The sequence below is a fragment of the Nothobranchius furzeri genome, chromosome 2 (genome assembly GCF_043380555.1).
Source record: "Nothobranchius furzeri strain GRZ-AD chromosome 2, NfurGRZ-RIMD1, whole genome shotgun sequence".
NCBI classification, from domain to species: domain Eukaryota; kingdom Metazoa; phylum Chordata; class Actinopteri; order Cyprinodontiformes; family Nothobranchiidae; genus Nothobranchius; species Nothobranchius furzeri.
In genome coordinates, this window is record NC_091742.1 from 28,581,853 (window position 1) to 28,596,828 (window position 14,976).

Genomic DNA, 14,976 nt, shown 5'->3' on the forward strand with positions numbered 1-14,976 from the left:
GTAAACATCCAGAATCATCTACAGATCCAGAATCATGTAAACATCCAGAATCACATACACATCCAGAATCATCAACAGATCCAGAATCATCTACAGGTCCAGAATCATGTACACATCCATAATTATGTACAGGTCCAGAATCATCTACAGGTCTACAGGTCCAGAATCATGTACATGTCCAGAATCATGTACACATCCAGAATCATCTACAGGTCCAGAATCATGTACACATCCAGAATTATGTACAGGTTCAGAATCATCTACAGGTCTACAGGTCCAGAATCATGTACATGTTTAGAATCATGTACACATCCAGAATCATCTACAGGTCCAGAATCATGTACACATCCAGAATTATGTACATGTCCAGAATCATGTATACATCCAGAATCATGTACACATCCAGAATCATGTACATGTCCAGAATCATGTACATATCCAGAATCATCTACAGGTCTATAGGTCCAGAATCATGTACATGTCCAGAATCATGTACACATCCAGAATCATCTACAGGTCCAGAATCATGTACACATACAGAATCATGTACACGTCTAAAAACATCTACAGGTCCAGAATCATGTACATGTCCAGAATCATGTACACATACAGAATCATGTACATGTCCAGAATCATGTACACATCCAGAATAATGTACATGTCCAAAATCATGTACACATCCAGAATTATGTACAGGTCCAGAATCATCTACAGGTCTACAGGTCCAGAATCATGTACATGTCCAGAATCATGTATACATCCAGAATCATCTACAGGTCCAGAATCATGTACACATCCAGAATTATGTACATGTCCAGAATCATGTACACATCCAGAATCATCTACAGGTCCAGAATCATGTACACATCCAGAATCATCTACAGGTCTACAGGTCCAGAATCATGTACACATCCAGAATTATGTACATGTCCAGAATCATGTACACATCCAGATTCATCTACAGGTCCAGAATCATGTACACATACAGAATCATCTACAGGTCCAGAATCATGTACACATACAGAATCATGTACATGTCTAAAAACATCTACAGGTCCAGAATCATGTACATGTCCAGAATTATGTACACATACAGAATCATGTACATGTCCAGAGTCATGTACACATCCAGAATAATCTACAGGTCCAGAATCATGTACACATCCAGAATTATGTACAGGTCCAGAATCATGTACACATCCAGAATCATCTACAGGTCTACAGGTCCAGAATCATGTACACTTCCAGAATCATGTACAGGTCCAGATCAGATGGTAGTCTGAGGTGTAGGACTAAAGTGTCATATCTAATTTTGGTCTGGTCCAGACGCCGTCTCTTTATTGGTGGGACTCCTTCTTTCAGTAAGTCAAGTGAAGCTCCAACATCTGTGCGTTCTGTGTTCCTCTGAGGAGAATAAAAGTAACATTAGAAAGCTGGACAAGTTTGCTGGTTAAATTATTTTTACCAGCATCTCAAGGCCTTGGGAGAACCAGATCTTCACTTACCTAAGCATCAGACTAGTTTGTCCCAGCTGAGCTCATCAGGGCTTTAGTCTGACAGCCTGTCAGTGAAACATGGCTCCAGCCTTCTGGACGTGGACTCTAAAAAGCAAATCAGCATTTTTACTTTTGTTTTAACTATTTCACAGGTGATTTTATCAGATTTCTGACGCTCACGCTCATACAGACGAGTGTCGTGCACTTAGCTGCATCTGCTGCAGAGTTAGTTTTCATATCTGCAGAGAGACAAAAACAAACCTCACTTCACTCTGAGATTGTTCTTTAAAACTTGTACTAAATCCACTGTGTTGACGCACTTTCACGACTTTCTGTCGCGCTGCATTTGTCCATGAGATGGGACTTAATTTTATATGGATGCTAAGATGACATCACACTTACAGAATACAACACACAGGCTCTGCTGGCTACTATGAGTGGAAGGTTATCATCTGGTGTAAAAAACAAAGGCGTTGATTGGAATTTCCAGATCACAATTTACTCCACGAAGGTCGAACAAATCCTCATTTATATGGGTGCTAAATTAACTAGCACATTTTGCTAGCATTAGCAGGTCAGATGCTAATGCCCCTAAATTAACATCTAAAGTAAAGTTTGTAGACAGTTTAGAGTGATATGAAGCTTACCACTTTGCTGCTGTCCGTTACTGCCACATTCAGAAGGAAATAACTCCTCTCTTAGACGCCCCGGTAGCTACTAGCCAGGCAGCCATATGATGAAGCAGAGAGAGGACGGACACACAAACACACACACACAGACAGCTTTCTTCTTCTGTGTTTTTTTTGTTTAGCAGAAGTCAGCAGCCTGATAGCAACTAGTGCAACACCACCTTTCCTTAAAGTGGCAATGTGTATATTTCCTGGCTATAGGAGGCAGTAGATACCAAAATCATTGCAAGCATGTAGTATTTTTGGATTGGAGTAAGACCTGACCAACGGATGCCAAATGGGGTCAAAAAGCCCTGGGATGTGAAAACTTCAGCTAAATGACAAGCACATCAGACTCCCTCTCATCACTGGCAACGAGTGAAGAATAAATGTATAAAACAACAACGTTTATGAATGGTGAAAGTTTTCTAACCGTTTGTTACAAATCAGTAAATGCATTTTGTCTTCATGGGCTACCGTAGGAGGAAACATGGCATCTAATATGGCAGTGATTCCCAACCAGGGGTACCCCTAGTGGTCTGTGAGAGAATTACAGGGTCAACGCAGAAAAATTAACATTTCAGTACCCAGATGACGACAGCACTACCCCTGTCATAAAACAAGTAAAAACATTGTGCTGGGATGTGTTATGCTAAATGAATACTCAAATAAAGTAATGCACAGTAATACATGGTTGATTAATTATCAATGATCTATTTAGGCCAACCACAACTGTGCATTCATTTTTAGACGAGAGGCTGCTGCAGCGGCGCAGCGAGCGTGGATTAAGGAGTGCTGAAGACGGGGTAACGTCGTTTATATGGACCTGATGTTAAACTGGGAAACCTCCTCAGTAAATAATTCTGGCATTAAAGTTGTATCTGTGTTAATTTATCGTTAATGCCACTCGTTTTTTTAACACACGATAAACACACAGACTTCCAAACTTTCAGACATCTCCCGACTGATTTAGTGTGAGCAACTTTCCATCCGCAGGTGTTTCTTTCATTAAAACAGGAGTTTTGTGCAGTTTCTCTCTCTCTCTCTCTCTCTCTCTCTCTCTCTCTCTCTGTCTGTCTCTCACCTTGACCTCTAATAACCCCAGACCCGCTGATCCGAGCATCGCCTAAACGGGCAGAGATAAAGTATAAACCTCCAGCCTTATTTAATATTGTCGATAAAAACGCAGCACGTCCTGTTTTTACTTGCAGTTATTCACTAGTGAAGCAACTAAACTCCTATGAGAAAATGAAAAACATGAAAACTGATTAATCAGGAAAGTAGGAAGAAATGTTATTTCGTTTTACATGTTTCACTTCAGTTTAAATCCTTTATAAATGTGTGTTTTCATCAAATTTAGCTTGTATTTTACTGAAATATCTTCATCTTTATTCATTTTATCAGGAGTTTTGTGTTGCTTTGTTGGAGAACAAATCATAACACAACATAAAATCTACCTGAAAGGTTTTGTATTTTTTAAAATAAGTTTTGAACGTTAAATGTTCTTCAATTGTTTTTAGAAATATTTGTTCCGCTGCGACTCATTTGATATGTGAGAATGTAAATAAAACAGTCATTTTGACGTAAATAAACAATATGATGTGATGTAGATCTTAGGCCATATGGTCCATTCCTACCTAAATGAAAAATAAACCAGCTTTTAGCAAGCACCCCCTGTCCTGCATGTTCTCCATGTCTCTGCTTCAGCCCACCTGATCATATATCTGCGTTGTCTTCTCAGGATGACACCAAGTGCTGCAGAAACCTGTTCATCACTCATTCATCTAGATCAAGTGTGTGGCAGCAGGGAAACACCTAAAACCGGTAGGACGGGGGAGCTGAGGACCAGGGTTAAGAAACACTACATCAGTGGTCCGCAAATGGTGGCCCGCGGGCCACATCCGGCCCGCGAGCCCTCTCTTTGTGGCCCACAAACCCCGCGCGAACCCCCCACCCCCTCCCCCGACGGCCAACCGGGAGGTGTAGGATAGATAGAGCTGAGAAAAATAATCAAATAATCGATGCATCGAGATGCGGGCATAAACGATTCAGCACCATAGAAGAGAACCAGAATCAGTTATAGTGGAATGTAGTTTAGTTATTTTAACGGCGGCGCCAGCGCAGCATCCACATCTGTCAGAGCGCTGTTCTCCACATTTACCGGGTAGGAAACTTTGGGCCGCCTTCATGTGGTGCTGCAGGGCTGAGCGCTGGAGTTATAACCTGAGACCGAACTCGAACCGAATCAGCCCGACCGGTTCTGTTGGATTTGGGCCGTAAATTATGTTAATCGAGAGGGTTGTCGCGTGGCGTGCTCCGCTCGCTCGCTCGATGAGAGAGAGAGAGAGAGAGAGAGAGAGAGAGAGAGATTGTGTGCTCACATGAGAGAGGGTCGGAGGACGCTTCTCCAAACACGCGTTATTATTTTCATAATTTCATTATTGTTTCTCCTGGAAGCGCTCAGTCAGACCGAGTGCTGTGATGTCGGGAGATCCGGTCTTGGGGAGGGGGCGGGGTCAGTGACGGCGGCTGCAGCGTGACCATCTGTCTCTTTTATTTAGGGACACGGAGAAGTTAAAGGAAGAGAGAAATAGAAGATAGAAGTTCTGGTTCCACTTTATTCTTTTGTTTCATGAAGATAAACTGATGTTAAATTCAGCTTAAAGAGAAACTGGGAGGAAGCTTTGGTTCATTTTAGGTTACAGGAGGTCTTGTCTCCTATCTGCTCCTCCAGAGACAGCATGGACATGAGGGTCACATGGTGAGGGTCACGCAGCCGAGCTGGAGGGGGACAGGTGTTGTCCTGCTTTATATTGCAAGCTTGTGTGTTATGTGCGTCACAGCCAGCGATACAAACAGCAGCAGCAGCAGCATGCTCAGTGTGTCTCAAATAACCAGACATTCTGCATTCTTCCAACTGGACCACAAAAATCTTAGCGAGAAGAAAAATGGCTGATCGGCTTTGTGTTTAGCTGGAAGTCCCTGACCATATTTATTAATAATAATAATAAATACGTTTTATAAAGCGCTTTTCACAACAGCTCATATACCAGGGTATCTGCAGATTTAAGGGACCCAAATTTAAGACTTTTTAAGACCTTTTTTAAGGCCACTTTGACCAAATTTAAGCTATTTTAAAATTTAAATTTAAGCGATAATTTCCAGCTATTGCCTGGAACCGGTGCTAACCACGTCGCGAACGTGGGATTAGCCATCCAGTTACCATTAAACTTGCACTTCCCCATGGCGCAAGCTCCCACTAGTTTAACCAGCTAATGTGCTCATCTAAAAATAGCCCCCTTTCACAACCAACTGACTGCGTACGGTTCCGCTCACGCCAACATCGTACACAAAAAATGCTGAACACTAACCAGAAATTCACGAAATTTTTATAGAAATAAAAGAATCTTGTTTATTGGGTCTTTGGTCATTTAAGACCTTTGGAAACTGGATTTAAGGATTATTTGTCATTTTTAAGGACTTTTAAGGCCTTAAATTAGGAAAAGCTAATTTAAGACTTTTTAAGGACCCGCGGATACCCTGATATACATATTTGGCAGTTATCGTGACGAATAAAGAGAATAAAACGTAATAAAAATGAGAGAAAACTGAACAGGTAAAAAAAATATGACCAAAACTTTATACTAAAACTTCTTAATACCACCTGAAGTGACTTTTTTAAAAAATTTTTAGCACAACTAGAGACTTAAAATGCACAACATGCTGTACTTAGGGGCTAAAAAAGTGGATTTTTCATGATATGTCTCCTTTAATGTTTAACAGAAGGGTGAACTGGGTCATGGACATAGTTTTGACTTTAGAAGTTGGGATGTGGGGGGGGGGGGGGGGGGGGGGGACGGCATGAGGACCGGGTGGGTGGCGGAGGTCTTTACAGTAAGTATAAAAAAAATGTATAAAACTACAGCCTAGAGGCAGAAATGCAGAACCCTCGAGTACACAGGCGGCAGCAACAGCCAATCACACATCAGCAGGTTAGGTTTCTGTCAACCTCACCCATCAGTCAGTGGGTGGAGCTAATTCTGATAAACATGGCGGCTCCATTTATGAAAGGTTCCTTACAGGGTCTGTCTTAACCCTGACAGATAAAGCAGAATCTGGTAAAACCGGAACTTAATGAGGAATTTCCTGTTTGACAACATCTCGTCAGTAGTGCTTCATCAGTACAGGGTGTTATGTACAAATATGTAACACCGTCCAAACGGTGTCCCCACTTCTCTGAACCATACTACAGTTACAGCCCCAGGGTGTTCTCCTAATAAAGCATAAAAATATGAACGTAGAATAATAAAGATCTCTACCAGTGAACTGAGGAGAAACTGTAATAGTGATGTTGAGCCAACCAGACGCTTTTACCTGCTGCAGTGGATTAAAACAACATCTTCTGTTTAGCTGTTCTCCTAAAACACTACACCTTGGACTACAGAGACAATAAAAAAAGATTATTTTTATGTCCACTGGGCAACACATCTGTACATAACACGCCCCAGAGACGAAGCCCACGCAGGAGTACTTCTACAGGTACTCTGTAGTCAGTATCTATCAGTGAGGAATTTCCTCTTGTACTGTTTCACCGCTGATTCTGAGTCAGCTACTGTCTTATTTGTTAGGCTTAAACATCTCTAACCAAGTCAGTAAAAAGACTCTGACACAGAAAAGCAGATGTGTCATCTCTAGTGGTTTTGTCCTCGTAAAACATAAATATATAGCATGTAAGCTGCCATGTTCAGCCTGAGGCCTCGCTCACTGACTGTGATGGTTGTTGGAAATAACATCATGATGAACAAACCATGAAATAAATCATCAAGCATCTATTTGTAATTTAAATGAATACTTTTACTCATGGTTCATGTGATTAAATATTTAATGTTACATTTATAAAAAATTATTTACTGCTTTTGTTATTTATTGAATTGTGTCACTTTTGGCTCTCCATACCTTGCAACAGGAACTCGTAATAAATAGACTAGACCTTTTTCCAGCTTTCATTATGGTCCATAATCTGTGGCCTAAAGTCAGCTACCTCCACTGAGCCATTTGGGCTATTTTAACTTAGTGTGTGATTGTGTTGTAAAGCGCCTTGGGGGGTTCCAGGACTCTAGAAGGCGCTAAATCAAATACGGGCCATTTACCATTTACCATGACATGTGGATCATGACAGAAAGAACAAGATCAGTAGGGTGCCTCGAAGATCGGGTAAGGAGCTTCACCAGCCTCGGAGTAGTTCCCGCTGCTTTACATTAAAAGGCGTCAGCTCAGGCATCTGAACTGAAATTCCTTCTGTAAGTTTTCCAGACAAATCCCACTGGGAGGAGACCCCAGGAAGACCCAGAACTCGCTAGATCCTGGGAGCGCCCTGGGAACCAACAGAGGGAGCTGGAAAGAGGAAGGTCTTGGCTTTCCCTGTGGTCGTGTTACCTTTGAGATATCAAACTTGAATAAGCGGTACAAATGGATGGAGGGTGAAAAAGAATGTATCTGAATCTTGTCATCTACCTGTTGTGTGGCTAAGTAGCAGCCACGGAATCAACTGGATGATGAGAGTTTAGAGCAGCATGGGGAGAAGTAGACGGGGAATCAGCCTCGTCAGAAGGAGCCGGTCCCTTTTATGTCACAGGGAAATATGTGCATCCGTGGACTTACTCACCTCTGCTTGCAACCATGGAAAGATGTATTGGTTTAGCAGCCAGGAGACAGCAGAGTGCGTCACGGCTAGTAGAAGCTAACCACGACATGACGGGACACATTCAGGCGTGTTTTTTGCGCAGATAAAACATCAACGTAGAATTTTTTTTTTTTTACCCAAGAAAGAAACGTGAACATAGGCAGTAAGCCCGGTGACGATTTCAGCTCCCTACTCCTCTAACCAACGTCTACTTCCTGACACAGGAGCGCCAGAGCTTTTCCCAAAGAGAACGACTCACGAGACGTTCAGTTATCCTAGAGACCTCAGCAGATTCACCAAGATATCGACTCCAAGCCCACTTTAAAACCATCTACCAGTCTGTGAGCTGTACTCATGGCTGGTCGGTAGATTTACACTCTGACTTAACTCAGGATGGGTTCAGTTACAGATACCGTGGGTGCAGGAAGTAATCAGACCCACGTCACTTTTTCCACTCCGTTCTAGTGCAGCCATTAGCTAAAACCAATTAAATTCATGGTTTTCTCATTAATGTACACACAGCACCCCTTACTGACAGAAAAACACGGACTTTTAGACATTTCTGCAGAGTTATTAAAAAAGAAAAACTGAAATATGGTCCTAAGTACTCAGACCCTTTGCTGTGACACTCATGTTTACCTCACGTGTTTTCCACTCCTAAGTCAGGGCTTCATGGTAGTGGCCCGTCGGTAGCCTCTCCTCAGTGCAAGACACATGAAAGCTCGCATGAACCCCGAGATGGTGAGAAATAAGATTCTCTGCTCTGATGAGACCAAGATAGAACTTTTTGGCCTTAATTCTAAGCTTTATGTGTGGAGAACCAGGCACTGCTCATCACTTATCCAATACAGTCCCCACAGTGAAGCATGGCGGTGGCAGCATCATGGTGTGGAGGTGTTTTTCAGATGCAGGAACAGGACGACTGGTTGAAATCAAGGGAATGATGAATGCGGCCAAGTACAGGGATATCCTGGACAAGAACCTTCTCCAGAGCGCTCAGGACCTCAGACTGGGCCAAAGGTTTACCCTCCAACATGACGTAACCCTAAGCACACAGCTCAAATAACAAAGGAGTGGCTTCACGGCAACTCTGTGACTGTTCTTTAATGGCCCAGCCAGAGACCTGGCTTAAAACCAGTTGAGCATCCCTGGAGACCTAAAAATGGCTCCACCAATCTTCTCCATCCAACCTGCCAGAACTGGAGAGGATCTGCAAGAAGGAGTGGTACAGGATCCCAAATCCAGGTGTATGAAACTTGTTGCATCTTTACCAAAAAGACTCGTGGCCGTATTAGCTGCAAAGGTGCTTCTGGTAAACACTGAGCAAAGGGTCTGAATCTTAGGACCGTGTGATGTTTCAGTTTGTCTTTTTTAAGAACTCTGCAGAAGTTTCTAAAAGTCTGTGTTTTTCTGTCAGTGAGGGGTGCTGTGTGTACATTAATGAGGAAACGTGAACTAATTGACTTTAGCGAATGGCTGCACTAGAACAGAGCGAAACATTGACGGGGGTCTGAATACTTCTTGTACCCACTGTCCTATGATGCTATGATTGTGGCTTCACTGCAGGTTTTACAGCCTCCAGACTGAGACTAAAAACCCTTCAGACTCAAACTGCTATGCTAGAGTCTCAAGGAACAAAAACTACAACTTACAGCGATTTCCCTGCAGGCAGACATCGATATTCCAGTGCCCTCTATTTGTTTCAGTGCATACTCCTTCTCATCTTTCCTGCAGAGAGAAGAGAAAATAAAAGCAATGTTAGTTGATTGTCAAGGTTTCCACCTCACTGGTTTGGTCTCCTGGTGTTGAGTATAAAAGTATGAAGAGTACTCGGGGAACAAAACGAGTGTAACTACCGTCATAACCTCTGGCAGCTACCCTCAACTCCACCCCTGAAAGTTGCCCCCAGGCGGCAGGTGCTGTTCGAACATCAGCCCCTCGGGGATTGGCCAGATGTAGAGACCAACATTTCTAAGTGGAATCAATGACGTAACATTCACGTTATGAATTACTAAAATAAATAAAGTATTCTATTCCACAATGACTAACAGAATAAATCTACCCGTGTTTTAGAGTTGGACCATGACTGAACAGGGCTGACTGTAATCATATTAGACATATTTACACTTATTATTAACATGACTAGTTTTGTGCAGCAGTGAGGGACCTCCTGGCTATGGTGTTTATAAAGTGCCAAAACTTGTGCATGTGGTTTGTGAAGGCATGCAACAAAACTCTTGAGTGAAAACATATGTTGCGAGAGGGCATTTGTGCACGGTTAGAGAGTAAAGTGTCTGCAGTGCACGAGCATCTGCACAGTGACTGTAAGTGTCTCGACACACGGGAGGCGACAAACGACCGCAATCAGCGAAATTTGTCACCGTCGCTTTTATTACCTGACACACGGGAGGCGATCCGCGGCAGCGGCAAAGCCGTCTACGTGTTCTGTTCCATGGAGAAATCGAAACTTCCGTTGTTTTGCTTGGCTGTGTCAGGTTGGAGGGAATTAAGGTTATTTAAGCGGTTCAGAGTTAATAAAGCGGTAGATATGATGTTTCACAAGGTGCTGCTAGAGTTATGTGAAATCTTACTTCTGATTATACTATAAAACATAATAATAATCAACTTCTCCTCCATGTTTGCTCGGAGATGTGCGGAGCATCCTGTCCGCTCATTGGTCAGTGGATGAAACCTCCGTTGATTGGTCCTCGTCCGAGCGACGGCGATGAAAAGTTGAAAATGTTTCAACTTTTTGGGATCGCGTCGCTGGGTCGCCTGTGCACGACACGTGCACGAGCGCAAAAATTCACACGCACGTTTTTCGCGTTTCGCTTGGTAGGAGGGAGACCCGCGATTATCGCTTTGTCACGCATGTCTCATTGAAAATGAATGGAGGAGAGGCGATGTCGCCTCCCGTGTGTCGAGCCCATAACTCTAACCGTCCATGCACGTGTTGGCCAACAAGCACATGGCCGTGACAAAAATGTCTGCGGCACCCTCACTGCACACTTGGTTACCGAGTCCTCGCTCGCTTGACTGCTAGACTTTTGGCATGCTGGAGGCAGGGCCTGTGGCTGATCTGCTCTGTCTTCTGATTGGTCAGTAACGTCCTCTCCCTAACCCCTCCCTCAAGGGCCCATTGGGTTCCTCTTGGACCACATGGGTGATTGACCTTGTCTGTACATTTTTGTTCAGTGAATGAAACTGGTTGTGTGGAAAATGTAAACAAATAAGAAGTTAAAGACGTAGCATGCTAAGGAATAGCACTGTTAGTACTTTGGTGTAACGTTATCAGTTCGATCTTTGTTTTGGTGCAAATTGTTCATAAAGCTGCAACAAAGCTAAACAAATGCTAAGTCTACCATTGTGTCTCAGTTCAGGGTCTGCATCCTTCGAAGGGTTAAATATATTCAACATTGTTTTGTTTAACTGTGTGTGGGGAAAATTCCAACAACGTTAGGAAAAAATCAGTTTAATCAAATGAAAATAAAATGGTTCTAGCATTTAATATTTCCTAGTTCCTACTGCATGAGTTCAGATGCATTAATTCATGCACTTAAATATTAATGTTCTGATTTTACTGAAAAACTTGTTCTGTAACAGTTTCTTTACTATTGTGATCAAACATATTTAATCTCAGTTCTGAGGCTGCTCTGTAAATAGTTTTCAGATAAACAATACACACATAGCAACTTCTGATCAATCCATATCAATTTCAGATTTAAAATAATGTATTGATGTAAACAACACCCACTAATTTCCAAATAATAAATAAGAGGTGCATTCATCTGTGTGTCTCCTTTGATCCGCATTAGTGATGTTTCCAGCACCAGAACAATGAAGCAAAGAAACAAGATTCCTGAGTTTATGTTAGTAATTTTATTTATTAGGTGCATCTGACCTGTTCTAGTTTTCTCTGAAATGAGATAAGACCAGTGCTTCTATGGGTCGTCTCCTCTCTGCACTAAGACTTACTCCATGCTGTTTCAGCGATGAAACAGCTCGTCGGAGACGCCGCTGCTTCCCGGTTTTGAACTGGGCTCGCGCCTTGGGACTACAAGCTTTTCTTCTTTATCCTGCAAGCATCAAGATAATCTCTGATGGTGATCATCTGCTTTTTACAGACCCAGTGGCTGCTGAAAGTCACCTGGACTCTTTGGGTTGAGATGCCCTGAGAGGTTTTGGGTGTACGAGCACCTGCGGAGGGCGGACTTGTGACTTTCCTCTTTCTTTTATTATTCTAATTCTGGCTCTTCCGCAGAGTAGGTAATTCCTTTTTGTTTTTGCTTCTCCTCTTGTTCGGTGAAATCAAATTTCGTCTAAGGTCAAATTATCCTTACTTTATTCTTATTTACTTATATTGATAAAATCCAGCCACCTTGTTGAGTTATGGCAATCTTTATTAGTTTAGGTGGCTGTGCTTTGAGCAGGTTGCAGGCCATGGGCTCAGATCTGAGACTTTCTGGACTATGAGTGATAACTCATTTAATTTCCGTGTAATTTTATTATATTTTGTTCTTTTTTTTCTGTTTATTTTTGTTTTAGATTTTCTTCTGTATCTGCCTGCTGTGAGGGTTATTTTTGTACCTCGTTTTTCTTGTTATGGGTAAAGGTTTACACATAATCCATCTCAATATAAGAAGCTTATTTCCTAAAACTGATTTATTAAAAGCATGGCTTGGTTATAATGAACCAAAAATAATTACGTTGTCTGAGACATGGTTGAATGATAACATTTCTGACAATGATATTTCTCTTGACAACTTTGTTTTATATAGAATGGATAGAGGGACAAGGGGTGGCGGGGTTGCCACTTATGTCTCCTCTAGTCTGCAGTCTCAGGTTATTGTCCCGACAGTCAAACCACTTCACTTCGAAGCCATCTTTACTAAAATTTCTTTTAATGGAAATAAGCACATTATAATTGGCAACATCTATCGCCCCCCCTCCTCCCCTAGACTTGAAGCAATACAAAATTTACTAGCAACGGTTGATTCGTTGGGGGACTCAATGGAATTGATCTTACTTGGCGACTTCAATCTTAACTGGCTTGATGAATCTACTCTTCCAGAACGTATTCTTTTAAATAGCTCAAATCTGACACAGCTGGTCTCAGAGCCAACTAGGACTTGTGCCACAAACTCTTCTCTCATTGACTGGATATTAGTAACTCACCCAGACAGATTTTCTGATTATGGCATTTTGCCCAACTGTTTTAGTGATCATTCTGTTATTTTTTGCTTCTGGAAAATATCTTTACCACATACACCAGCTAAGATGATCAGACTTCGTGACTTGCATACTTTTAATACTGATCAGTATTTACAGGAGCTGCATTCTCTTAATTGGAATAGATTGTTTCTTATACCTGATGTTAATGATGCTTGGGCATTTTTCCACTCTCAGTTCATGCAGGTTCTTGATAAACATGCTCCTTGGGTCAGTGTAAAAATTAAGGGCAGCCATTTGCCTTGGATTTCTCATGATTTAATTGCTTTATTTAAGAAGCGCGACAAAGCGTGGAAAGTAGCAAAACTTAGCAATCTGCATGAGCATTGGACAGTTTATAGAAAACTAAGGAACTTCTGTACTACCCAGACTAGGAATGCTAAAGCTAATTTTTATAAGAATGCTTTGCATAAGGATATCAATAACCCTAAGCGCTTCTGGGATAAAATTAAAGACCTGAGGGGGAAAACTAATGTTAAAATCTCACATCTGAATGTTAATGGGAGTCTTATTAATGACCCGGCTGAAATTGCTGAAGCATTCAGTAAGCACTTTGCTTCCTCTCCTCTCCCTGCCTCTGCAGAACATCATGGGTCTTACACCCTGCCTCACTGTTGCTCCAGTGGATTTTCTTTTTCTGAAATTCGTTCTGAGGAAGTGCGTAAAGTTATACTGTCTCTCTCTAGTGGGAATGCTGCAGGTCCAGATGGCATTGAGAGTCGCTTTGTTAGGATAGCTGCTGATGTTCTAGCCTTACCATTATCTATTCTTTTTAATCATTCAATTAACTCATGTTCTGTTCCAAAAGCTTGGAAATGTACTAAAATAATACCACTGCATAAAGGAAATGATACATCTGAACCTAATAACTATAGACCCATTGCTATAATTAATACAGTTGTTAAAGTATTTGAAAAACTGGTTTTTATCCAACTATCTAAATACTTAGAGGATAACAACCTACTATCACAGTACCAATCGGGGTTCAGAAAAAACTTCTCGACAACTACTGCACTGCTCAAATTTTCTAATGACATCTATTCTGGTTTTGACAATAATTTATTTGGTGGTGCGATTTTTCTTGATTTAACAAAAGCCTTTGACCTCGTCAATCACTATCTACTTTTAGATAAATTATATGCTTTTGGTCTGTCAAGGCCGTCTCTACTGTGGTTTAGTTCTTTTCTTCATCATCGTTCTCAATTTGTTTCCTTTAATGGTTCTGAATCAAACATGCGTGGTGTCATCAGAGGTGTTCCCCAAGGCTCCTCACTTGGGCCATTATTATTTTCAATTTTTATTAATGATTTACCACAGTGCTGCAGATCCTGTTCTGTTCAGTTATATGCAGATGACACAGTCTTATACTGTTCTAAGTCGAGTTAATCCGAATTACAAGAAGCTATTCAGCCTAATTTTGACAAGGTGCAGCTCTGGCTAATGCAGAACAAACTTCTTTTAAATAAATCTAAGACTTACTCCATGCTGTTTCACAGAAGTAGAACTCTATCTGACAGTGACAGGACTCTTAATCTTTATTTTTTGGATTCCTCCCCGGTTCAACCGTCTGTTAAAATGAAATATTTAGGAGTTTGGCTAGAGCCAGAGCTGTCTTTTAAATTTCACATTCACACAACATGTCTTAAGGTCACACGGTGTTTACGTATCCTTTATAACTCAATAAATTGCTTTGAACCTATTGTTCGAAAGTGCATCGTCACTCAGCTTCTGTTACCGATCATTGATTATTCTGATATTTTATACCAAAACTCAACAGTTTCTAGCCTGCGGTCTCTTGATGTCGTCTATAACAGTTTGTGTCGTTTTATTTTGCGGTGTTCATTTAACACTCATCATTGTTATATGTATGATCTTCTTGGTTGGCTTCCTTTAAAAGCTA

The 14,976-nt window shown here is 41.6% G+C and overlaps 1 protein-coding gene and 1 long non-coding RNA gene across 4 annotated transcripts in view; both read right to left on the bottom strand.

Moving 5' to 3' along the window:
• The window catches only part of cdk19 (cyclin dependent kinase 19), an 85,486-nt gene that overhangs the window by 68,007 nt on the left and 2,503 nt on the right, over window positions 1–14,976 (bottom strand). For all 3 annotated transcript variants that reach the window (XR_008559781.2, XR_008559780.2, XM_015975516.3), the window contains exon 3: window positions 9,500–9,575. Coding sequence is in view for 1 of the 3 variants with exons in the window: in XM_015975516.3 (XP_015831002.3) it covers window positions 9,500–9,575 (76 nt within the window). In the remaining 2 variants the exon portion in view is untranslated. The remainder of the gene's footprint in view (window positions 1–9,499; window positions 9,576–14,976) is intronic.
• On the bottom strand, window positions 1,277–2,219 carry LOC139063517 (uncharacterized). The gene is made up of 4 exons (XR_011516878.1): window positions 2,144–2,219; window positions 1,677–1,735; window positions 1,506–1,601; window positions 1,277–1,404 (listed from the first exon to the last, which is right to left on the bottom strand). It is a non-coding gene; the product is annotated as an uncharacterized lncRNA (long non-coding RNA).